This window comes from Sorex araneus, chromosome 2, assembly GCF_027595985.1.
Source record: "Sorex araneus isolate mSorAra2 chromosome 2, mSorAra2.pri, whole genome shotgun sequence".
Classification (NCBI taxonomy): domain Eukaryota; kingdom Metazoa; phylum Chordata; class Mammalia; order Eulipotyphla; family Soricidae; genus Sorex; species Sorex araneus.
Genome location: NC_073303.1, coordinates 3,103,839 through 3,129,178, shown reverse-complemented (window position 1 = coordinate 3,129,178; position 25,340 = coordinate 3,103,839). Strand labels below are relative to the sequence as shown.

The 25,340-nt window shown below is 63.3% G+C and overlaps 1 protein-coding gene across 2 annotated transcripts in view; it reads right to left on the bottom strand.

Moving 5' to 3' along the window:
• Nucleotides 1-9,280: 9,280 nt before the first annotated feature.
• GMDS (GDP-mannose 4,6-dehydratase) overlaps nucleotides 9,281-25,340 on the bottom strand; it is a 429,624-nt gene continuing 413,564 nt past the window's right edge. For both annotated transcript variants that reach the window (XM_055128849.1, XM_055128851.1), the window contains 2 exons: nucleotides 9,817-9,885; nucleotides 9,281-9,592 (listed from right to left, as the gene is read on the bottom strand). In XM_055128849.1, the coding sequence (XP_054984824.1) occupies nucleotides 9,530-9,592; nucleotides 9,817-9,885 (132 nt within the window). In that variant the 3' untranslated portion in view covers nucleotides 9,281-9,529. The remainder of the gene's footprint in view (nucleotides 9,593-9,816; nucleotides 9,886-25,340) is intronic.

The following is a 25,340-nucleotide window of genomic DNA, read 5'->3' as shown; positions in this document are numbered from 1 at the left end:
GGCCCGGTGGAGAACAGGCCCCAGCAGAACGCGGCAGCAGGTGACCCCCGGGCCTTGTCCCCTGGGACCGGGTCACCGAGCCCCCAGAGGGGCGGCGTGGGCAGTCAGAGAACGCGCCGGCTTCCACTTGGTTTTTGGTTGTGTTGTTGGTTTTTTTTTTTTTTGGTTTTTGGTTTTCTTTCTATTTTTTTTTTAAGCTTGGGGGCGCGGGAGGGAGGGGTGGCGAGCCGAGACGTGTCCACTCGGCCTGGCCAGCTGGGGCGTCGCTGCGCCCCGAGTCCCGCCGTGTCGCGCCTGTCGCGGACGCCGGACGCCGCTGGCCGACGGGAAGGCTCTCCGGCTAATTAGCTGTAATTACCCGCCGGCTTCTGTTTGCGTCCGCAGCGTTTGCAGCTCTTTCCTCCCCCACCTTCCCGGCCGGCCCCCGCCCCGCGGAGTGCGTGGTTTGAGGGAGGAAAAGAGAGTAAAGAGGGGGGGGGACTTGTAGGGGGGGACCCCGCGGGGTCCTCCCAGGCCGCGGGGGCCGCAGAGACGGGGCGCGCGCGCGCACAGGGAACAGTGGCTCGGGCCGGGGTCTCCCGCGCCCCCCCACCCCCGCGCCCGCCGTACGTGTCCGGACAGCGCGTTGGCCCAGGGTGTTGCGAAGACGCACGTGTGGTTCGGGGCGCAGCCGGGGTGGAAAGGTCACGGCCCTCCCTCGAGCCCGGGTGGCAGCGCGCCCCGTGCCGCGCCCGCCGCCCGAGAGCCTCAGCCCGGCCCGCCTCTCCCGCCCCGGGGTGCAGAGGTGCCGCCGGCCGCCCTGCCCGCGCTGCGCCTCCGCAGACCCAGTGGGAAGCCGGGAATTACTTGGCTGCAGAAAAAGGAGCGGGTGGGGACGCTTATCCACCTGATGGGGGAGAGAAGTTGGCAGATGGCTGCAGGGTGGGCGACATCCACGTGCCCACGACGCTCTCTCCCGGGCGGGGGCTTTGTTGTCCCCAGATGGTGTGATCTTGGCCGGCGTGAGGGGACTGAGGCCTGGCCGGACCCGCAGAGGCCTGGAGCCCCGGGGGAGGGAGCGCAGCGGCCGGGTAGGCGCCCTGCGGAACCGGCCGGGGTGCCGGGCCAGGTTTCCGGCTCCCTTCACCCCATCTGGGGTCGGGCGCTCCCGGCTCAGCGGCTGCAGAGGAGAAGGGGCAGAGGCCTGAGCTCCCGGGCAGCGGGTCCTCAGCGTGTTCTCGCGCTGGCTGGGGAGGGAAAAGCAACTTTAAAAATTTCTGCCCGCTGAGAAGCAGCTTTTGAAGGAGGCAGACCCGGGCAAGGCGCGCTCAGCGAAGGTGTTTGTGCGGAGACCGCAGAGGCAGAGCGACAGTTCTTTCCCAGGCGGGGGGAGTCCGTGGGAAGCGGGACACTCTGCTGGGGACTGAGTTTTAAAACTCCCTCAGACGTGCTCTTCGTGCACTGGCGTCTGCATTCTCCTGTCCAACGAAAGGAAAGAAAACCCAAACGCCAGACCTAAACCAGGAGCTCTCCTTTTACTTCCTGTCTGAAGTTGGCTTTGTAGTTCTTTAGCCATAAGGATACATCCTCTAGACACCCCCCCCCCCCATCACGATCCCGCCCCGCAGTCGTCTTAGGAAAAACTCCCAAATACTTGAGTACAAGGGACATCTTGGAACCAGCCACCAAAGGAGACCCGGCCGGCCTCTGCAGAAATGTGGGGATAATAAGTGTTTGTCCTCGGCGTACTGGAGGCATTTATTATTGTAGCCGTTTATACCAGGAGCAAGCAGGCCAGCTTGTTACATACCACCTAAAAGTTTGCCTCTGGCACCCTGGACACGTGGTGGGGAAGGCGTGCTGTTTGTCGGGTTATGGCGTTCGCTGCTTTTCTTTGCCAGACGGCGTGCAGACAAGCATGCATTTGACAATTCATCGTTCCGCAGAGTTTGTGTCTCTAATAATCGGTGTTTGCAGAGGAATAAGGCTCAATTGTGGCCCTGGTCAGCATTTGGCTGTTTCCTGCCGGGTTAGACGGAGGGTCAGCAAACAAGAGTGCTTCAGAGACCAGGGGCTCCCCGGCGCTTCCTCAGGAGAAGAAGGGGCGCGGGACCTTTTCCTCCCACCCTGTCCCCTTGGGAGGGGTCTCTGCGGTTAAGACACAGCACCCTTAGTTTTGTCCTTCGTGGTATGAAAACCCAGGACGGCCAGAACCTTCTCTGCCCGTGGGTCCGGGCCCCTGTCCTCAGGCTTCAGTGACTCTTTTGACACCCCATCTCTTAGCCCCGGTCTGGGGGGCCCCATTTGCTCCCGATCCTACCTTCCACTGCCACAGGCCCCCACACCCGCCCCCCACCCGCTGCTGCGGGGGCCCCTTTCCCTTTAGAATATTCCAAATCCTCTCCAGACTCACTTCAGATCCAGTTCACATAGCCATTAGCCCTTCCCACCCGCTCATAAACAAATGTCGCGTTAGGGGCAAGATTGATGGAGGCCGAGTAATAAAGCTGGCAGGCAGTCATTCTTCAGGCAGGCAAGGAGCTGGGGGACTGTCGGAGGGAGGGAGGGGGACCGGGACGATGTCAGAGTGGTCACCTCCCCACAGTCCTGGGTGGGGTGGGGGATAGGGAGCAGAGGGCGAGGGAACCCTAAGTTCGGGAGTCGCCAGCCAGCAAAGGGTCATTTATCCAGAGAGCGCCCAGGAAGGACATTAGCTGTGATACCGGCGGGAGCGACTCTCCAGGGCGTCTCTCGCGAGGGCCCTCCACGCTGGCTCGGGAAACCCCACTTTCCCGAAATGTTCCCTCCCCGGCTTAGCAGGAGCCCGAGTGCAGCGCAGAACTTTGATTCAGGCCCCGCGCAGCCGCCCCAGTGGGCAGTGGCCCTCTGCTGCCTGAGCTTCGTGTCCGGAGCTGAAAGTTTTCTGGCTTTCTCCCCCTCAGCGCCCCACAGCTCGTAACACTCCCCCCCTTCCCGGTCACTGCCTAGTCCCCTCTGTCCCCGTCAGGTCCTTCTCTCTCCGTTCTCTGTGGGAGGCCCCCAAAGTCCCCACTCTCACCCAGCATCATGACCTTTTTGGGGGCTGGGTCGGAGGTGGCCGTGACCCTGAGTCCCCATGCCCAGATCTCCACTGGACAGACAGACAGACAAACGGGGAGAAGGACAGACAGGGTCCAGGGATACATGTCGGGCTGGTCAAGGAGCGGTGCCTAATTAAATGAACGCCGGCTCCAAAAGCCGTCGGGGAGAACGAAAGCCGGTTCTCCACGATGCTTCAACGTGATTAGGAGTGGAAAATTGAGCAAAATGTACCATGTCCGCCTTATTGGAAAGGAAAATAGGGCGCGGGGAGCAGCAGCCTGGCCACAGACCTTTGTTGGACCCCTTTCCCAGCTCCAAAGAAACCCTCTGTTTTATATTATATATTTTTTCTGTTGTTTACTTGATTTCTTCCCTCACTGATTTTAAATTTGCAGCATATTGAGCGTATTACACGAGCTGCAGTGGGATCTGGAATTTCCTTGCCTGTAGACCCGGGAGAGAAAGGCAGATTCCCACCGGGCCGGCCCCAAGGAGGAGAGGTAGGGGTCTCCGCGACACGGGGATAGGACCCACAGAGCGTCCTGCTCACGGTGGCCCAGCAGGCTGGCTCCAGGGGGACGCGAAGCTTCAGGGGGGCTTCTCCTGCTCCTTCCCTGCCCTGGGGGTTGCCCCTCCCTCCTTTATCTCTGTGTCTCTGTCTTTCCTAGTGTCTCTGGACCTCTCTCTTCTCCCAGCTTGGGGGAAGATCAGCCCCCCCCCCCCCCCCCGGCCCCCAGGGAGCCTGGGGCAGCTGGCCTTTGGTCCTGAGGTCCACACAGCTGGGTGCTTCCTGGGTGGCGGGGATGGTGGGGAGGAAGTAGAGGTCCTGGGTCCGAGACCCCGGCTGGGCTGCCGGGTGGTGGGTGTGCGGGGGCAGAAGCAGGCCCGCCCGCAGGGACCCCTGGGGCATTCTGAATGGATTTGAAAGTGGAGGGTTTTGCTGGAGGGTCCTGAGAACAATTTAGGTGGAGTGAGAGCAAACAAAACCCTCCTCCCCTCTTAACCGCCCCAGGGAAAAAGCAGGAAAAACCCACATTCAGGCCATTAACTCTTAAGGCCTCTGTGTTTCCTTCGGTGTCAGAGCTGCCGGCCGGCCCGGGGCCCAGCCTGGCCTGTCTTCCTGAAGGCCCCCGAAGTGTAAGCGGGCGGGGGTGGGAGCACGTGCCGCTGGCCCGACGGGGCGGGTGGGGGTGGGGGGGACACAACGAAATCTCTGTTCTCTGAGTCCAACGAAATGGGTGACCCCGCCGGAGTGCAGGGTGGCCCCGGGCGGCCGCAGACCTGTCCCTCAGCCTGTCCCCCAGCCCGGGGCGGCCGGACCCGGGTGGGGCGCGACGCTTCGCGCCAGGGTTCAAGCGCCGGCCGGGGCGCACCTCGGGGCCTTTCCGGAGCCTCCGAGTGCGCACGCAAGTCGGTAGCGGGGCGAAGCCCTGAGGTGGCAAAGAGGATTTTTAAAAATTTGTATCACTTGGGAAGGACACCCATGTAGGAGTGTGTAGGGGACAATGGTCCGGGCCTTGCAGCCGCTGCTGGTCTACAGGAGTGAGGAGTTGCAAGCAGCCCACGGTGCTGTCCGGAGTGTCCCGGGGAGGGAGCAGGGGGGTGGCGGGAGATGCGCCCGGCTTTGTACCTACCCAGCACCAAACGCTAAGGTGCCAGAAAGCACCAGAGGGATCTGGAGGGGCTGGGTGCCCCCAGGAGAGCGGGTTCCGGATCCCTGCGGCCCTGCCGCGCCCCTTTCCACTCCCGGGTGGCTGCCGCGGATTAGCCAGGAGGCGCCGGGCTGCGAGTCACACAAGTGTGCTCGGTGACCGAGAAATAATGTGACATTCCTCGGCGTCGCAGGCTGGCTCCTGGGCGGGCCGGCCGCGCAGTCCCGGGGGTCGGGAGCGGGGACCGGGTGCCGCGGGGATCAGGCCGCCCTCCGCCCTGGCGCAGGCCGGGAAAAGTGGCACAACAGGAAAGCCTGGCCAGAAGGCCCTTCCCAGGCGGCTTCCTCGCCATAAAAAGCCAGACTCCAGCCGAGGTCCTGACCCCTTCCAAATATACATTCCCTCGCCCGCGGCCCGCCACCCCGGCCTTTCACGGCTTCCTCCCCGCCTGGCCCGGGCCCAGAGCCGGCCAACCCGGCTTGGTGGGAGTCGGGGAGTCCAGCGCGGCCCCCGCGTTGCCACCCGCCCGGGGTCGACCCACTGCCTTCTCCGGGGACGCGGTTTTTCTCCGCATGCGCCTGGGCGCATTGCACCTGGGCAGAACCCGGGGCCGCGGACTGGAAATGTTCTTCTGGTCCTTCACCCGGGACGCCACCGGCAGGTCCCAGGAAAAGGGTCCAGCGGTGGGCGCGGGGCCGTGTGCGCCTCGGCTCGACGGGCGGGCGCACAGAGGCACCGGGCGAGGCGCGCGCACGCGCCGAGAGCCGCCTGGTTCCAGGCTCCGGGCGCGTCGCGTGGCCCCATCTCCTGGGGTCCCGGGTCCAGGCCTGAGAGCCCAAAGGTCTAGAACCAGGTTCCCAGCGCTGGTGCGCTGTGACACGGACCGGCAGAGGCCTCCCCACTTTTCAACGGGCCCCAGTGCCACTGATCTTAGAGTTGGGGGCGCACACTTCGGGCCCCAAAACCAGAGATCAAAAGGGGGGCGCCTGCTGGGTGTGACCCCCTGACCCGGAGGAAGGGCGGGGAGCAAGCGGGTGGCGAGGCCTGGGGTCAGCCGGCGGTCGTAAGGCCTCCTGGCGGTCGCGATCTGCCCAAGGAAGCGCGAGCTGGGGTGGGGCTGGGCCGTGTGTGAGTAACCGGCCTTGGGGCGCGCACCGCCCGCCGCGTCGGGCTGGCGAGAGGGCCGGAGAGTCCTTGGCCAGGATAACCTGGATAGGACCCCCTCCAAAGAGAAAGAAGCAAGCAGGGAGCGCCCCCTTCCACTCCCTGACCCCGCCTGTGCCCTACATCAGACCCTGAGGGTCCTAAAGAGACAGGGTGGAAGATGGGGAACAACCCCCCGACTCTCCGCCCAGCTGCGAGGGGCTTTCTGTTCCACTTGTCCTGCGGCTTGTGAAAATCCTCAGTTTTCTTGGGCATCTCTGAGATCCCAGAGTTTTGGGCGATGGGTGGGTGCTGGGGGGGGGGGGCTGTGGCTGTGTCTGGGACTTGAGGCCGTGAGGGTCAGACCTGCGCTCGCAAAGGCCTTTTTGTAAAAGCCGGGTGGGCGCTTTCCTCCTGGTAGGACCCCTCCCCCCCACTGCACCCAACTTGCAGCTCGGGCCAGGGAGCTGCTACTCGAGAGGATTCAACTCAGAACCGAGAAGGCCCAGGGGGGCTTCCCAGACACAGAGCAGGCTGGGAGGGGGGGCGCGGAGGGGGAGCTTTGGGACGTCTTCTTGGAGCTTAGCAAATTATTTGTGCACAGTGCTTACCATGAAGGGTGTTTTGACGCGAAATAGCAGAGCGACGCCCTCCTGCTGGAATCACAGAGAAGCCCACCCCTACAGGGGGCTGCAGCGCTGGTGGGGGGCTGCCGTGGGAAAGGCAGTGAACACAACCGGAAGAGGAAGCTCCCCCCGCCCAGCTGCTTTAGTGACACCAGGTTGGGGGGGGGGAGACCAAGCCCCTATGGGCTCAGCTGGGAGCATTTACCTTGGCATCAGGGGGCGCCAGGGGGAACCCAGGGCTCTGAGGGGCCCTTCGCTGGAGCGTCACTGTCTGAGGCATCTCTGTGAATCCCCCCTGTGAGGGCGGGCCCCTAGCCCTCGTCATCCTCTTGTTTCATTGTGGCACAAGCCCTTGCTGCCCGTCTTCCTGTTGTATCAGGTGTGTTTCAGAGGTGCTTGTTTCTGTCCCCCTTCACCCCCCGCTACCAAATAAAATTTAAGAAGTGAATTTTCTTCCCTCTAAAATGAATAGCCAGAGGGGACTGGAGCGATAGCACAGCGGGGAGGGCGTTTACCTTGCACGTGGCTGACCCAGGTTCGATTCCCAGCATCCCATAGGGTCCCCTGAGTACCGCCAGGGGTAATTCCTGAGTGCATGAGCCAGGAGTAACCCCTGTGCATTGCCGGGTGTGACCCAAAAAGCAAAAAAAAAAAAAAAAGAATATCCAGAGCTGACAGAGCCGGAATAAAAAGGAGTGTATGTGTGTGTGTGTGTGTGTGTGTGTGTGTGTGTATGTGTGTGTAGGTGTGTGGGGTCATTTGTTGGCTGAAACTGAGTGGAAATATAAGGTCAAAAAAATACTTTTGCATAAAAGTGGCAGAGCAGCCTCCGAGGGCGTGAGGGGTCCCGGGAGGCCATGCAGCCCCCTTTGTCACCTTTTGTCTCTCCGTCTCTCCATACTTTTTCAGAGTTGTCAGAAGCTCCTTCTCCCCCCGCCCCCCGCCCCCACTCTGCCAGGCTGGTCAGAGGGAAATCAAATGATGAAGAATTAAAAGTTAGACACCCCCCACCACCCCCTGCCAAAAAGAAGGCGAATTCTCTGAACGAAACTGCCGCAAGGGAAAGCTCAGCCAACTCTTCCTTCTCCTCCTCTCCGACACTCACGGGGAGCCCGGTGGCCGGAGAGACCAGCCTTCAGCGAGGGGCGGGGTTGAGAGAAGGTCAAAGCCCCCCATCCTTGCTCCTTCCAGGGAAGATGCCCTTAACTCAGCCTCGAGCTCCCCCCACTCCCAGTCCGTTCAAGCTCCGCCTGGAGTCTCTCCTGGTCTCCCGGGAGCCGGTCAGTGAGGCCTCTGGGCAAACACGCTGCAGGTCCTTGAAGGGAGCAGGCCTGTCACCCTGGACGGGCCTCCTGGATGCCGGTGGGTGAGCAGGGCAGGGCCTAGGGGCTCCGTGCGCACCGGGAGCATGCTGTGTGTTTCTAATGGGTGTGCGTGCATGCATGCGTGTGTGTGTGTGCGTGTGTGTGTGTGTGTGTGTGTGTGTGTATGTTGCGGTTCCTTGTGAGCTGTGCTTTGCAAATGCGTGTGAGCGGCTGAGTCCTGGAGCCAGGCGCGTGTGTTTTTGCGAGCGTGGGTTTGCACGGGGGGCGCCTGAGCCTGCCTGCGAGTGTGTTTGTGAGCGTGAGTCTGTGCTCACACCAGCCCGGAGGCCCGGCCTTCCCGGCCCCACCTGGTTCCAATTAGCAGCGTCCCGATGGGATCAGGCCCCTTCCCGGGGCAGCTTCTGAGAACCGGGTGGGCCGGCTCGGGACGCCCCAGTTCTGCCGGGGCGGCGGGGCCCAGACTGGCCCGGCGAGCACGCGTGCGGGCGCAGCGGCCCTGGGCAGCTGCACAAAGGACCCTCTCTCCTCGGCCGGGCCGCACAGCCCGGGCCCGGGTCCTCCCCCGGATCATAAACCTGCCGGGAAGGCTTTCAGCGGCCGTTCACTCGCTCTCCCCAGCATGTGCACACACTGGAATTCCACTTGCTATAAAGTTGTGTGTGTGTTTTTTTTTTTAATTTCACTTGGATGGGGGCCGGGCTGGCGGGGGACAGGGGAGAACTGGACTCGTTTGTTCTAGAGTGAGACTCGCGTCTCAGGTCGAGGAGACACCTGCCCGCCGTGCCGGGGAGGGGGATGGCCACAGCGGGCCCACCTGTCCCGGCCCGGTCGCTGGGTGCTGCGCCCTTCCGATGCCCAGTGCCCGGCCGGTATTTCTGTGGCCACTTCAGATCCACTGGCTGAGTAAGACATCGAAATGAGGCTTTTCAAAGCGGTCTGGGACCGAGAGGTGAGAGGTGAAGTAAAGTGCCAATGACTCCACACACACACACACACACACACACACACACACACACACACACACATGCACGCGCGCACACATGCATGAACACACAGCCAGGGAACCCCTGGGGGGCTCTGGCGTGAAATACCCCCAAAGTCCTTTCAGTTGTCCCCCCCCTTCCTCTTCCTCTGTTTCCTTATGCCATGGTGGGGTCTGGAGGGTCGGGGTCGGGGAGACCAGCCCTGCCGGCCGGAGCTGGGCGTGCAGAGGAGGGGCGAGTGGCTGGTGGTCACCGGGAGGGGTGAGGCCTGTCCCAGGAGAGACGGACACTCAGGGCAGCCGGGAGGGAGACCGGAACGGCCCGGGGGGAGTCTCCTGCAGGAAGCCGCCTCCCGGGAAGCCTTGCGTTTGGGGATTTTGTCGGGAAGCGGGAAGGACAGGCTTGCAGCTGCTTTTCTAGGTTGCAGGGAGAAACCATTTTTTCCCCTTCTTTTTTTTTTTTTTTTTGTAAATTAATAAGGACAAGGTAAATGCTGCTTCATAGAAAGGTGATTTTTAATAAGAAAAGAGAGAAGGGGAGAATCAAAAATAACCAATTTGAAAGCCCCACAATTTTCCGGTTGTCCAAGGACACGGGTCCCAGGAAAGTGACCCTGTGATTAAGACATCTTGTTGATTTCACAAAACCGTTCAGAGCGGGCCGGACAGCGCTTCCCGGCCACGGCGAACCCCGGCCTGGGCCCACGGAGACGCCACCCCCTGACGTCCGGGACCGCTTGCTTAGGCGTTCGGGTTGTTCCTCATGAGCTCCACGTCAGCGTCCACCATCTCCCTCACCAGCTCCTGGACGCGGAGACAGACAGAGACGGGCAGTGAAGGGGGGAGTTTTCTGCCTGATTTCGGGGTGACCCAGACCCTCCTTCCCCCGGTCCCCTCAGCCTCCCGTTCTCTGGGACACTTGGGGGAAGGCAACGGGTGTGTGGAGGGGGGCTTAGCCGCCTGCCTTGCCCACCTCTCCCACCCCGTGGGCAGCCCCCCAGCCCCTCCCGCAGCCAGTGGACACTTACATCAAAGGCCACCCGGGGCTTCCAGTTCAGCTTCTGTTTCGCTTTGGTGCAGTCTCCTTGGAGGAAGTCCTGTGGAGTGGGGGAGAGAGTTTGGGGTGTGGGTGAGTGTGGGTGGGTCCATGTGGGGGTCCCTGCTTCCCGCCTGGGGGGTGGGGTCCCCCGGGGGCACGTTCTGGCTCCCGGAGCCCATACACCGAGACACAGTGGCTGGGAGAATGTGCTGCCCCCGGCGGCTGGCCGGCGAGACCTGGACCCCTGGGCCCTGTGTCATGCCCTGGCCGGCCACCCGGCCTGTCCCCACCACACACACACACCCGCCCAGGCCCCTCCGAGTCCCTCCACGGCCCCTAGGGCGTGTAATGGCTTTTCTTTCTTCCTTTTCTCAGCTACATTACGTTGTCAGGGACGCTCCTCCGAGAACTGTTTGGAATCACTGCACTTCTCAGGCCAGAAGGGAGCAGATCCCCGCACCCCCCCCCACCTCCCTGGGTGCCTCCCCGCCGTGTGCCCCGTACCCGCAGTCCGAGCCTCTCACGGGTGCAGGACTCACGCTGGGGCGGGCACCCCAGCCTCAGGCCGGTCTCCCCCCCACAAGGAGCAAGAGCGCCCCCGGGCCTCGGGGGTCAGCTTTCCGCAGCTCCAGAAATGAAACCGAAGGTTCCTGGCCCCAGCGCCCGGGACCCTGGGGGGCAGTCGGCACTGTCCAGGGCCCCTGGGCTGCACCTGACCGTCCCCTGCGGGCCCACAGTCCCTCCGTGAGCTTTTCCCAGGCACCGCCCAGGCCCCAACCACACAGATCTGCCGGCTCTGGGGCCCCACTCGGAACCCACAGAAGCCGTTCTGTGTGCGGGACACTGCACGACGCGGATTCCAGGAGTGTTTCTCTCCCCTCTCGGAGGGAAGAGGGGCTTCGGGGAGTCCGGGGGGCGGGCGCGGGGGCGGGGGGAAGCCCAGTCCTGAGTCCTGGCTGAGGGGAAAGAGCAGGCAACGTGGGATGCTTTGCAAAAGGGGAAAAGGCAGGGTGGGAGGGAAGGAGGAGGGGGAAGAAAGGAAGGAGAGGAGAAAGAAAAAGGGCAAGAGAGTTCCTGGGGCCACAGGAGAGAGACACTTGGCTCCCCCGCTACATTTAGCAGAAGCCGTCACTGGACCCGCGCTCAGGGGCCCTAGCGAGCAGGAGGCGGAGGAAAATAGTTCGGCTTTCTTAGTATTTCTTTCGGGGGGGGGGGCAGTGTCTACGCGTTACATGTAGGGGTGTCTCAGGAACCTTTCTGCGGTGCCAGCGATCACACCGGACCAGCCGCGTGCCAGGCAGGCTCTGTCCCCTGCCCCCCACGCCGAGCGCTATCTCTCAGCCTTAAACATCCCCCCCACGCCCCTCAGATGCTGTGTCCCCCCCCCACACCCCGATTTACAGAACAAGCCCAGACCCAGCTAAGGAAACTGGAATCACGCAGCAAGTCAAGGTCTCCCTGCGGCTGGCTTTGAACTCCCCCGAAACTTGCAGGCAAGGGGATGTTAGCTTCCTGATGGGGGTGACGTCCAGGGGGGGTGGGCAGCCCCCTGGACTCGCCCCGCTGTGGCCAAAACCCCCTCCGCACCCAAAGGGATGCGGTCGCCACGGAGCGAGGGTCTGTTCTGTGTCCGAACTTGCATCTGCCACCAAGAGTACTCAGCACTGCCCCCCCGCCCCCCCCGCGCCCCCGGCCGGCCCCTGTAAGGGCTGGACCCAAACCTCCAAAGGTCCCGCATTTCACAATGCAGTGAAGTACGGATTTCCTCTCCGGAGTGTTAATAATAGTAAAACAAGCCATTTCTGCCGGCCCTGGAATTCCATATACAGCTACTGTAAGACACGCAGGATGCAAAATATTTAATAATTAGCAATTTAACACTGGGCTCCGTGAAGCCGGAAGCAGAAGGGGGAAAAACAAATTAATTTCTTTCTTTTTTTTTTTCCTTTCCTTAAAACAACTTGTATATGCTTGTACAATACTTCTCTGTGACTCGCGGAGCTGCACAAAGATCCTCATTCTTCTTGGCCACGGGGAGCTGCGAAGGGTGACGCCATGAGCACCCCCCACCCCGCCCCCCTGCCCCCAGCTCTATATAGCCCGTCACAGCTTGGAGAAGCGTGGTTATTGTTTAATCACATAACCCGCGCTGTGAATCAAGCCGGGGTGCAGACGATGCCATCGGCTCGCGGCTCTGGAGCCGGAGTGAGCCAAGCCTGAAGCTCTCCCGGCCGGCGGGGCTGGGAGAGGAGCTTCGTATCGCAACTATGTTTCCCGTATGTTTCTACAAGTAGCTCATAATAGGAAAACAACTGGCGGGGGCTGGAGGGGGGGAGGCGACAATTAAGGAAGAAGACAAATGGGCTTGCGGAGCGAGACGCAGACAGCTACCCTACGCCGCCAAAGTATTTCATTGAAACCAGAGACGCGCCCCAGTGCAGCTTCCCAATTTAGTCTGAGCCCGGCTCCGACATTCCAGCCTCGCAGCTCGCTTCAGCCTCTGCCAAGGCCCCGTCGCCCTGAAATCTAATTAGACCAGGAGAGCGGGGACGGGGGACGGGACGAGGCCGCCAGGAAGCCCTCAGCAGCCCGGCCACGCTAGGCCACGCTAACGTGTCAGCTGTGTGTGTGTGTGTGTGTGTGCATGTGCGTGTGCATGTGTATGCATGTATACTTGTGTGTGCATGCATGTGTGCTTGTGTGCGTGTGTATGCTTGTGTGTGTGCATGTGTGTGTGTGCATGCCTGTGTGCTTGTATGAGCATGTGCATGTGTGCTTGTGCGTGTGTGTATGTGCGTGTGTATATGTGCTTGTGTGTATGTGCTTGTGTGTGTCCGTGTGTGTGCCTGTGTGTTGTGTGCCTGTGCGTGTGTGCTTGTGTATCCGTGTGTGTGTGCCTGTGTGTGTGTTGTGTGTGCGTGTGTGCCTGTGTGTGCGTGTGTGCTTGTGTATCCGTGTGTGTGTGTGCCTGTGTGTGTGTGTTGTGTGTGCGTGTGTGCCTGTGTGTGCGTGCTGGCGCCCCTCTGTGCGGGGCCACGGGGAGGACAGCCGCTGCTGGGCCGTTTCCCCTGGTGTCGGGCTCTGAGGGCAGGAGCTCGCGGGGACGGCCTGTGTCTGGGAAGGCCGCGGGAAGGCTCCTCCCAGCCCGCGCCCTGGCCTGCACGCTCAGCCTTTGCCCCCAGACTCAGGGCCAATGGGAGCCGCGGGCCCGGCCCGGCCAGCGGGCAGCGAGGGCGGGTGCTCCTTGCTGCACCTCCAGGCTCTCCTCCCCGGGGGCCACTCGTGCCGACCTCAAGGGCCCCAGGCAGAAGGCAGAGCGGACGCGGGGGGGCCTGGTGTCCGGCTCCCCACCGGGCGCTGATGCTGGGTGGTCCGGGACTGAAACAAAACAACAGCGCCCGGGCCCGAGGGAGGCGCTGAGAGAAACCGAGGCAGCTCTGTGAGGACGTGCGGCTCCGCGGCCTCGGCCCTGGCCCCCTGCGCCTCAGGTGAGCGCGGCCTCTCGGCGTGTGGTTCTTTCTTGTCAGATTCAATTAGGCCTCACCCGCCGCGCGTGCTCCGGCAGCCGTGGGCCCCAGCGAGCCCCTTCTCTCGGGGCCCCCCACTCCTGTGGGGGCTTCTGTGAGCCTGCGGCGGGAACGCCCCTCCAGGCCCCGCTGCTGGTGCGGGGTGGTCTGAGGGGGCCCGGGGGGCCGCCTCCAGGCTTCTGTTCTCCTTAGGAGCGTGCGGGGAGGAGGCCAGACCCCAGCCTGCAAAAGTCATCAGGCCGGTTCCCGCGCCCACAGGAGTTGACACAAAATCCAGGGAAGTCGCGACCGGCTGCGCCGCTCACTGGGCTCCCCGACCCCCACTCTCCCCCGCAAGCCTTTTCATCTCCGTCGAGATAAGGCCCATCTCGAAATGACACCGGCGCGGCCGTCTTTCCTTTCATTGGGATCGTGACTTCACACACGAAATGCCTTTGATACCCACCCACTTCCCCTCCCCTCCTCGGGGGCAGCGGGTGCGATTAGGCAGATGGTATCGCCAGGCCGGCCCGCGACGGTCAGCCCAGCCTCTGATTTCTCCCTCTCCCCTTCCCTGTGGTTCCAGAGACAGCAGGGAGGGGCGGGAGGGGGGCGGGTGGAGGTGGGTGGGGGAAGATTAAAAAAATTAAAAAAAAAAAAAAAGATCTCGGTGATTTGCCGGGTGCCCCTGTCTCCCGAGCAGGGCTCGAGGGGAGGCTGGCTCGGGCCCCGTGTGTGGGCGGAGGGCGCGTCCCGGGCACGCGAGCTCTCTGGCCGGGGCCCCCGTGAGCCGCTGACGCGCCCGTCGAAAGACACGGGCTCTGGAGGGCCGGGGCCAGGGCGAAGGTTTGCCGAAGGCCGTGCTCCCAAGGGAGAGACCCCGCGGCCAAGCAGTGGGTGAAGGACGCGGGGACTCACGGGTGTGCTCAATACCGCCTCTCCCCTCCCCCCCTGCGCTTTCAGAAAAAGCAAAAACTTGTGGGTTAGCTCCGGCTCCCAGGGAGTGAAAGAATGCCAGGGAAGGCGGTTTCCTATTGAACTCCCCGTGCTGACACAGAGTGAGGGAGAGAGCGGTGCTCTGCGGACAGACCCCAGCCTAGGACAGGGCTGCTAAAAATAGGTTTATACACACACACACACACACACACGTCTCACATATATGATATATGTGCACACGCACACACCCCCAAACCCGAAAATGCGGTCAAAGGTGGGAAGCCTTCCGTTGCCAGAAGGTTCCAGAATGACAGCCGTGAGGCAGGACAGCATGCGGAGGAGAGAACAGGGAAGCCAGAACGCCGCCCCGACCCCAGGCCCGGCCCTGGGCACCGTCTCTGCCCACGCTGCCACTCCAGTCAGGGCCGAGGCTCCCTGCAGGAGGGGCCGCGCGGGGGTGAGGACGTGGGTCCCCCAGCTTCCACCCGGCTCCCCGCTGAGCCAGGCTCTCTCACGACAGGCCGATAAGAGCCAGAAGAAAACAGCGGCCCCCTCGTCTGCGCAGGAAGCGGCTCACGGGGCGGCCGAGGGGGGCGGCGGAATGCTGGCGGAGGGGGGGGGCACCTCCGGGAAGTGGATCCGTCAGCACGGGCTCCCAGGGAGGCTGGCCCTGCAGATAAAGTGGCCAGCGGACAAAGCAGAGCCCGCGGGCCCTGCCCAGGTCTGCGCTGCCAGGCGGGCCCCGGGCACGGCACCTTGGCGGGGGCTGGCGGGGGCTCCCGGCGGCCTGAGGACGAGCTGTCCTGACCCCTGACCCTGAGCCCGCGACGGCCCCTCCAGCCTGCCGTCCCATTAACTATTATTATTGTTGTTGTTGTTGTTGTTGTTTCAACTCCCCCTTGGGCTGGGGATCGCTTCTTCTCATAGTGGAACTTGTCATTTGGAGCAGGTGCTTGGAGCTACCTGACTGAAGGGGTGAGAAAAACACACTGTCCCCCTGTGCGCGCACACACATGCACATGCACACACATATGCATGCACACACGCACACACATGCAAACACACACATGCAAACACACATGCATGCACACGCACACACACTCATGCACACACATGCATACACGCATGCACATGCAGGCACACATGAGCACGTGCACACACAAGCAAATACACATACACACATGAGCACACCCATGTACGCACATGCAAAAACATAGGCACACACACGCAAACAACATACACGCGCGCACACATGTATACATACATGCAAACACACATACACATGTGTGCACACACACATACACGCACACACACGAGCATCCTTTCTCCCAGCAGCAGTAGGAGTGCCCAGTTGGCGCGGGAGGAGGGCTTTCTCCGGAACAGGACCCTCTTTCTTCCTCCATGCCCCCTGCGAGCAAAGCCCACGGTGCGTTAGAGGAGAAAAGGCGCCCAAGGGACAGCGTTTGAGAGGAGCCTTTGGCAGGAGGCGGGAACACACGCTTTGCATGTGAGGTCCTGGGTCTGACCCCCAGCACTCTGCATGGCCCCCAAGCACCACTGGGGCCCCCAAACCCAGAGCTGGTACAGCGGGGAAGGCACGTGCCTTCTACGCTGCCACGCGGGGTCTATGCCTGGCGACTCGCAGGGCCTCCTGACCCCCGGAGGAGACCCCGGAGCTGAGACAGGAGGCAGGTAGCCAGCTCACACATCGCCGGGTGGTCCCCAGACAGACAAAATTACAGTGCAGTCGATGCAGAGGCCAGGGGGTTTTCTTTTGGGTTTGGGGGCCGCACCTGACAGTCCGTGCGTGGGGGTGGGGGTCACTACTCCCAGCTCGACGGGCGCTTGGGGCACTGTGAGGTGCCCGGGACAGACCCTGGGGTTCCTCGTGCGGAGACGGCCCCAGCTCAGCGTAAAGAGAAACAGAATTAGGGAAGGAGGTGCCGGACGGACCGTGACTGGGGAGGCGAAGGGGTTCGAGCCCTTCCTTTCCTTTCCAGGAGTTAGAAAATACCCAGCCTGGCGGAGCGGGGGTTTGCAGGGGTCGGGGGGGGAGCTCTTGCCTTGCATGCGGCCAACTGGGACTCGATCCCAGCACCCCATGTGGTCGCCCGATAAGCAGGGAGTAGTTCCTGAGCACAGAGCCAGGAGTAGTTCCTGAGCACAGAGCCAGGAGAAAGTCCCGAGCACAGAGCCAGGAGTAGTTCCTGAGCACAGAGCCAGGAGTAGGCCCCGAGCACTGCTGGGCTCCCAAACCAAACACGAACAAATGAATCCCGGAGGAAGCTTTGGGCAGACAGGACTGGGCATGAGTGGGGCTGTAACTCCCAGGGGGTGGGGGGGACACAGGCCCAAGGCCACACCTGGGCTCCTGTGCCCCCTTGCCAGCAGGGAGGAGCAGGGCCCCGGGATGTCCCCAGTCCACAGCCGGGCGCTTCGCGGCCCCTGGGAGCCTGTCTCTGGGCCGGGAGTCGGTGTCGTGCATCAAAGTAGCGCATGAGATTGGGGGGCCGGGGGCACAGTCTTGCTCCCGGCCCCCGCCCCCCAGCCGGGCGCTGCTCCCCTTCCCCGCCTGGTCCACAGCGCTGAGCGGGGCTGGGTTCAAGCGGACCACCCTGCTTAGAGGGCCGATGAAGCCCCGTAACCGGACCCCTCTGGATTTCATTTCTTCTCTCCAGCCAGGATGGGGTGGGGGGGGCGGGCGGGAGTGGGGGGGGCTGACTCACAGCGGTAAGGCAGAACCAGTTCATGAAAGGGAGATAAGATTGTTAGTGACCTCAGCATTCCGGGCTTCAAAGCCGGCCCATCTTCGCAGGAAATTACTGGTTACTGCTAATGACTGGATCTGGGGTGTAAGGCTTTTCCCCGTGAGGTGGGAGGTGACATACCCACCCCCTGGGACAGGAGATAAAGCGCCTCTAAGTGGGCCCATTAAAGGCTGCTGGCACATAATTGGGCGCGGGTGCGGGCAGGCCGGGCGGGCAGGAGGCCCCCCCACCTCTTGCCACTTGGTACTTTCTTCTACCCTCAAAGCACTTGACGTACATCAGCTAATTAGGCCTCCGGACAATCAGGCTCAAAATGCAACTCCTGAGATCTGCTATCACCACTGGTGGAAGACGGGCGTGCACGCGGCTCGGTCGGGCTGCACGCGGCTGGAGGGAGGGGGGAGGGGGGTGCTCCGCCCACAGGCACCTCAAGCAAGGGGCCCGATCACAGGGGATGCTCCCTGGTCACAGAGGGCCCCTGACCACGCAGGGGGCCCTGACCACTCAGGGGAAGGGCCGTTCCCCTTCTCTTCAGCCCCCTCACCCGGCCTCCGTGGGCTGCGGGCACATCAGGCCTAGGGGAGCCACTGAAGGGGCTGGAGCACAAGCAGGAGGAGGGGGAGCAGGCCCCTGTCATCATTATCTTTTTATATTATTATTATTATTGAATTTGTTTTGGGGGGCCACACCTGGCAGTGCTCAGGGATTACTCCTGGCTCTGCACTCAGGAATTACTCCTGGCACCCTCGGGGACCTTAGGGGATGCCCGGGATCGAACCCGGGCTGGCCGCATGCAAGGCAAACGCCCTCCGCACTGTCCTGTTACTCCTGCCCCCAGCCCCCGTCGATATTTACCCGTTAGGAGCAGAGGGTCCGCACCGGGCTGTGCCAGGGCTGGCTCCTGAGTCTGCACTCAGGGATCACCCCAGGCGGGCCTGAGGAGCACGTCTGGGGCCAGGGACCTCGGACCCGTCAGACACGTGCGAGGCCAGGGCCCTCCCCGCTGACTCGCTCTCCGACCCGCCGGGACCAAATGGGCAGTTTCACTGCTTCCAAATTCTTGCTTTTTTTTTTCGGGGGGGGGGGGGGAAACGTTCTTTCTCTTTTATACTTGAAGACAAAAATAAAGACCCTGATACCGTTCTAGGGAGAGGCGGGAAGTCGGAGGACAGACACGAGTCTCCGCTCTGCAGGGTTTATTTCTCCGCGAGCGTTCTCTCTGGGCGGACCGGGGGTCCCAGGCCCCGGGGTCTCCCCGCTCTGTGCGTCCCGGCCCTCCCCCCTCCCTTTCCTTACAAGAGGTGACGGGCCGGAGGGATGGCAGCGGGCAAGGCGAGTGCCTTGAACCGTGCGGCCAATCTGATTTGGTCCCTGGCACTGCATACACTCCCCTGAGCTCAGCCGAAAGTGACCCCTGAGCACAGAGCCAGGAGTCAGCCCTGAGCACTGCCGGGTGTGGCTGCAAACCATCCGGACAAACAACAGCAACAAGAAGAAGGAAGAACAGAGCCCCGACACCTACTCCCGTCCGCAGAGGTCTGCAGACCGCGGTGACAAATGCCACGAAGCCCCCCCCACCCCCGTGCCCAGACGCGGGCCAGGCGTCCTGGTTCCAGGCTCAGCTCCCAGTGCCATGAGGGTCCCCTCCTGTTCCCGCCCCCCCGACACACACACACACACACACACACACACACACACACACACACACACACACACCGTGCCGTGAGCGGCTTGAGTCCACCTGAGCGGGCGAATGTCCCTGAAACTCACTCTGCGGGAGGCCCGGGGGCAGAGTGGCCAGGCCGCGCCCGGTGCGTGCCTGCTGGAAGGGCCAGCTACCTGCTGGGGACAGGAGTGGCACCGGTGGTCAGGGAGGGGGCCCCGGGAACAGGCCTTTCCCCGCCCGGCCAGGCTGTCCTGAGACTTCAGCCGCGGCTCAGACGGGCCAGAGCCGTGCCCCGGCGGAGTCCTGCGGGCTGAGGCCCGGGGTGAGCGGCGAGGGGAGCTGGACAGGCCAGAGGTACTGGCTCTGCCTGAGCCGCCCAGTGCCGCCTCTCCCCCTCCACCCCTGCTCTTCCTTGGATGGGCTCCCAAGTGCTGTTCCTGGGGTCTCTCCAGGGACACTGCCACCCCAGCAAACGGGTCAGAGCGCTCCCAGCCCCCCGGTGCTCTGGGCCACCAGGGATGCCCCCACCGTCTCTGGGACTCCCAGGCTACCTGCAGCGGGGCGGGGCAGGGGGACGTGGCCCCAGGAGCTGCCCCGAGGCCCTAAGCACGCCTGCTGGCCTGAGGCATTTCGGCCAGCCCAGAGACGGGGCAGGCGGCGGCCCGGGGCCAGAGGGCAGGGACGGGGCCCACGGAGCCCCCCATGCTGCTCGTGACAACCATCCCCCCGCCCACCTGCTGCCGCCAGCCGTCCCGACCTGCCCTCCAGAGGGGACGTGGCCGGCCCTGGTCTGGCTCTGCCTCCTCTCTTCATACCCAAATTCAGCACGTGTGTGTGTGTGTGTGTGTGTGTGTGTGCGTGTGTGTGCAGGCGTCTGTGTGGGCACGGGTGGTACATGTGCCTAGGTGAATAAGGGCACAGGCACAAGGGCACAGGTGTTCACACGTGTCCAGTGTGTCGTGGTCACAGGTGTGTGTGAGGTAGTAGGTGTGTGTGTGAGAACACAGGTATCTGTGGGCATAGGTCTGACTGTGTGCACAGGTATTGTGAGCGGACAGGTGTGTGCGTGTGCAAGGGTGTGTGTGTGAGGGCAGAGGTGTGGATGAGGATACAGGTGTGAGGGCACAGGTATGTATGTGGGTACACGTGTGTGCGTGCGGAAGGGTGTGTGTGAGGACACAGGTGTTCACACAGGTACAGTGAGTGAGGACACAGGTGTATAATGGCACAGGTGTGTATAGGGACATAGGTGTGTAGAGGGGCCCAGATGTGTGAGGGTCCCGGTATCCACACAGGTACAGGTGTGTACATGGTCACAGGTGTTCACACAGGTAAAGGTGTGTGAGGACACAGGTGTATGATGGCATAGGTATATAGGGGCCCAGGTGTGTACAGGGGCCCAGGTGTGCATAGGGACTCAGGTGTGTATAAGGGGCCCAGGTGTGTACAGGGGCTCAGGTGTGTACAGGGGCCCAGGTGTGTACAGGGGCCCAGGTGTGTATAGGGGCCCAGGTGTGTACAGGGGCTCAGGTGTGTACAGGGGCCCAGGTGTGTACAGGGGCCCAGGTGTGTATAGGGGCCCAGGTGTGTATAGGGGCCCAGGTGTGTACAGGGGCCCAGGTGTGTACAGGGGCTCAGGTGTGTACAGGGGCCCAGGTGTGTACAGGGGCCCAGGTGTGTATAGGGGCTCAGGTGTATATAGGGGCCCAGGTGTGTACAGGGGCCCAGGTGTGTATAGGGCTCAGGTGTATATAGGGGCCCAGGTGTGTACATGAGCGCCCAGGTGTGTATAGGGGCCCAGGTGTATATAGGGCTCAGGTGTATATAGGGCTCAGGTGTGTATAGGGGCCCAGGTGTGTATAGGGGCTCAGGTGTGTATAGGGGCCCAGGTGTGTATAGGGGCTCAGGTGTATATAGGGGCCCAGGTGTGTACATGAGCGCCCAGGTGTGTACAGGGGTCCAGGTGTATATAGGGCTCAGGTGTATATAGGGCTCAGGTGTGTAGGGGCCCATGTGTGTGAGGGCCCAAGTGTGTATAGGGGCTCAGGTGTGTATAGAGGCCCATGTGTGTGAGGGCCCAAGTGTGTATAGGGGCTCAGGTGTGTATAGGGGGCCCAGGTGTGTATAGGGGCTCAGGTGTACATGAGCGCCCAGGTGTGTATAGGGGCCCAGGTGTGTATAGGGCCCCAGGTGTGTATAGGGGCTCAGGTGTAAATAGGGCTCAGGTATGTATAGGGGCCCATGTGTGTGAGGGCCCAAGTGTGTATAGGGGCCCAGGTGTGTATAGGGGCCCATGTGTGTGAGGGCCCAGGTGTGTGAGGGCCCAGGTGTGTGAGGGCCCAGGTGTGAGGGGCCCAGGCGGTGTGCACGCATTGGGCAGACCACCCTGATTTCCCTGGGTGCACAGTGCCCTCTGCCAGCATCCCCCCGGGCGAGGGGCTGCCGTGTGGATGTGGGGTGTAGGCCGAGCCCGTTGCTGCCTTCAGGGGTCTGGGCCCGGGGTGTGGAGGTGCAGCGGTGAGCAGCTTGGGGAGGGCCGAGGGTCCCGAGGGAGCTGGCTGGCCAGGCCGGGCCGGGCCGGGCGTGAGGAAGCTCCCCAGCACCTGGCCGGCCCGATAGCATCTCCCTGACAAGGAAGCCTCTCATTTCGCGGTTGCGAAACGCAGACGCTTTCAAAAGGCGCATTCTGTCAGACTGCCGGCGATCCCTTCTAGCGCTCCACGGGACCCGCTGTCTCGCTCGGATCTTGGTGGGGTGCCAGGGCCCCCGCATGGCGGTGCGGCTGTGCGGCTGTGCCCGACGCAAGGACCCCGCCGCCCGCATGGATGGGGTGCCCCCCCGGGCCCGCGGGGACCTGCGGCGGCCCGGGCGGGCGGCAAGGGAAGGGTTAAGTCCTCGCGGGGTCTGCTGCCCTCCGCTCCCGCCCCCCCCATTCCCTTCCAGCTTTTCATCTCCAGCCATGGCCAGAGGAAGTCCGGGAGGTGGCCTTTCACATGACATCATAAAAGCCTGATTTATCGCGGCCACCACGTATCGAGGGAATCATAACATCCTTTGAGGAAGACGGTGGGAAAGAGCCAGGCCGGCTTTGATGGGCGCTGGGGGGCTCCGAGGGGACCCTCCGCGGGGTAAGCCTGTGGCAGGTGCCACGGCCGAGCCTGGAGGGTCAGCACGGGCTGCGGACAGCGGGGCCAGCCAGGGGACCCGCCGAGTGCCCTCCACTCCCCCTCTCCCCTCCGGCCCAGGGGACCCCTCTGGGACGCTGCTCCCCGGGAAGAACCAGCCCCCGTGGTCCTTCCGAAGCTGACCGAGGGACAAGAGAGAACAGGCACCCAGGGGTGGCCCCGCACGCACCCAGGTGCCCGCCCTCCTCCCCAGTGAGCTTGGAAAAGGCAGCAGAGACACACCAGAGGCCCAGAATATTCTAGAATCCTGGGGCCAGACACACAGTCGGAGGCGGCGCTGGCCCCACTGTGCACGTGCCCCAATCCAGTTTGAGCCTGGGCATGGTCTGCGGCCCCCTGGGTCCTGCCAGGGGTCACCCCTGAGCACAGAGACAGGAGCAGTTCCACCCAGATGAAAGAAAGTTCTAGAAGTCTGGTCCCCATAGGAAGCAGGGAAGATGGGGGAAAAGTCCCGGCACTTGGACACTTGGGCCTCAGGGCAGAGGGTGTTGTCCAGCGGCACCAGCACCTGTGGGGGCCAGCCTGGGGCGGGGGAGGGAGGGGGGAGTTCTCGGGTGCGGGGACAAACCTCACAGCCCCTGGGAAGGGTCGGGACCCGAGCAGGTCCCTGGCCCCGTGGCCCCAGCGGGGAAAGGCCTGCCCGGGGCGGGTCTTCCTGGGGTTCTGGGACAGAGGACAGCAGCACGGCCTGAGCACTGTGTGCGGGCTCAGCTGGGGAGCAGCGGGTGGGTGGGGTTGTCGGGACTTGCTGACACAGGGGCACGATGCTCGGGGCCTCCCCTTGTCTCCTGGTGGGGCCCCCGCAGGCCACCCGGGTCTCCGCGCCGGCTCCTCTCTGGGCACTGAGGACAAGCGTCCCCGCGCAGGTGGGCCCTGGGGCCCCGGCCACTGGGACTCGCGGCCTCACGGCCAGACGTGGCCACGGAGGGGCCTTCTCGGTCAGCGTGTCGCTGGGCCGGTGCAGCTAAACAGCAGCTGGGGCGCGGAGAAGCGTGTCCCCCCGGGTCCGCCCCCACCCAGAGCCGGGCTGGTGCCGAGCGGGGCAAGAAAGGCCTCTGAGGGCCCCAGGGCCGGCCACACTCAGGCCACACCCGGGGACAGGACAGGACAGGACAGGCCTGCCGTGGGGTGACAGCGGCCCAGCCCAGCCCCAGGAAGCGGCTCCCGGGAGCCCATCCAGCTCTCTCCTGTTGGGTCCAGTGCCCCTTACCGGGTCCAGTCCCCCCTTACAAGGTCCAATGACCCCCTTACCGGGTCCAGTGACCCCTTACCGGGTCCAGTGACCCCTTACCGGGTCCAGTGATCCCTTACAAGGTCCAGTGACCCCTTACAAGGTCCAGTGACCCCCTTACCGGGTCCAGTCCCCCCTTACTGGGTCCAGTGACCCCTTACCGGGTCCAGTGACCCCTTACTGGGTCCAGTGACCCTTTACTGGATCCAGTGACCCTTTACCAGATCCAGTGACCCTTTACCAGATCCAGTTCTCTCTTGCTGGATCCAGATCCCTCTTTTCTTCCTCTAAAATAAAGAATTATTTTTGGGGGGGTCGCGTACCCCTGGTGGTGCTCAGGGTTGACTCCTGACTCAGTGCTCTAGGACCACTCCTGTGGGGATGAGTCCGGGCCCTCGCGCGGGCCAGGCCCTGACCCCTCTGCACCACCTCTCAGCTTCTCGTCTGTCTTTCTGGAATTCAACATTGGCGGGCGTGAGCCGGGTCACCCGCAGATACTGGGCCGCGGGCCGGCGGCTCTGAGGTGCTGAGTGGACACCAGGGTGATGTCTGGCGGGCTGGGCGGCAGAGTGGGGTTTCTGGCCGAGGCAGGCCTGGGCGCCAGCTGGGTCTGAGCTGTCTCCTGGCCAGCGCCTGTTTCTTGCCTCCAACTTCCTGCTAACAAGCACCCCCAGACCTTGACCTTGTCCGTGCAGCCCCGGGACCCTCGCAGGGAGGAGCTGAGGGCAGCGAGCCGCTCGCCCCGAGCCTCAGCGAGGAGATGGGTCCAGGGAGAAGGAGCGACGCAGGAGCCCCTGTCCACGGCCTCTCCTGGGCGGAGGACAAGAGGCACCGAGCCGGTGCCCTGGCCAAGGAGGACCTGGAGGAGGGACACCGAGGGGGACGGCCACAGGGAATGGCCGGGGCACGGCCAGGTGGGCACAGGGGGCAGGGCTGGGCATAGCTGGAACCCGAGACATGCATACACACATGCACACACACGTGCACACACATACAGGTGACATGCTCAAACACGCATGCACACACGTGTGCACATACTCAAACACACATGCACACATGTGTGCACACTCGGACACATGCACACATGTGCACATAAAACCATGCATACATGCGCACATGTGTGCACATACTCACACGCATGTACACACGCACACACGTGTGCACACATGCGCGCACACATACACATTCACGCACATGCACACCAATATGCACTCACACACATATACATACAAGAACGCACATACACACTTCACGCATACATACCCTCACCCATAAACAGACTTATGCGTGCAAAGCCATCGAGAGCAGCGAGAGTCTCTGGAGCCCACCGCCCGCCCGCCCCTCACTCAGCACTTGTGTCCCACCCAAGCAGGCGGGAGCAGCCGGGCGGGCCGGCCCCCGGGTGTCTCCTGCTCTGTCTCCCCGATGCCGGCACCCAGAGGACAGGCTTGGGGATGTGGGGGTGGGGGGTGGGGAGGGAGAGGGGGAGAGGAGAGGGAGGGGGGAGAGTGAAGAGGAGAAGGGGTGGTGAGGGGAAGCAGGGGCGTGAGGGGGAGGGGAGTGCGCCCATGGGTGGCCCAGGTGGCTGACCAGTGACAGGGACTCTCACCTTCCCTAGTCCAGGCCTGGAAGGGGCAGCAGGAGGCCAGGCACAGGCTCTGCCCCCTCCCCGCTGCCCCCCGAAGGTGAGGAGGGAGGGGAAGCAGCCGGGACGGGCGGCTTAGCTGGGCCTGGCCCCTCCGTGGGGGGAGCCTTGCCTCAGTTTCCCCGGGAGGGCCTGTTGGCCTGCCGTGGCTGGCGGCCCTCGGGTGGGGTCCTGGGGGGCCCGTGCAGCCCTCCGAGCTGTGGCAGCCCGGCCTCATGTCCCCGACGGCCACCTGTGTCTGTCCTGGCTCTCTGAGACCTCGTGCGTGGCCGGGACACTCTGCCCAGCACCCCCGGACTCTGTCCACCCTCCCCCTGCCCCCGGCCCACCCCTGGGCACCTGCCAGGACCCGGGGGAGGAGGGCCGTCCGGCACGGGGCCGGCTGGAGCAGCGGGGACGGGAACCCGTGACCGGGCCGAGGGGGACGGTGGCAGGTGGCCGTGAGCTCAGGGCTGAGTCACGGCTGTGGCAAGGAGGCTGCCCGCAGGGAGACTGCAGGTCAGGGTGACGCCGCCTGACCCCGGCCCGGCCCGGCCCCTCGCTGCAGGGCCCCGAGCATCCCGGTGCCGGCCAGGT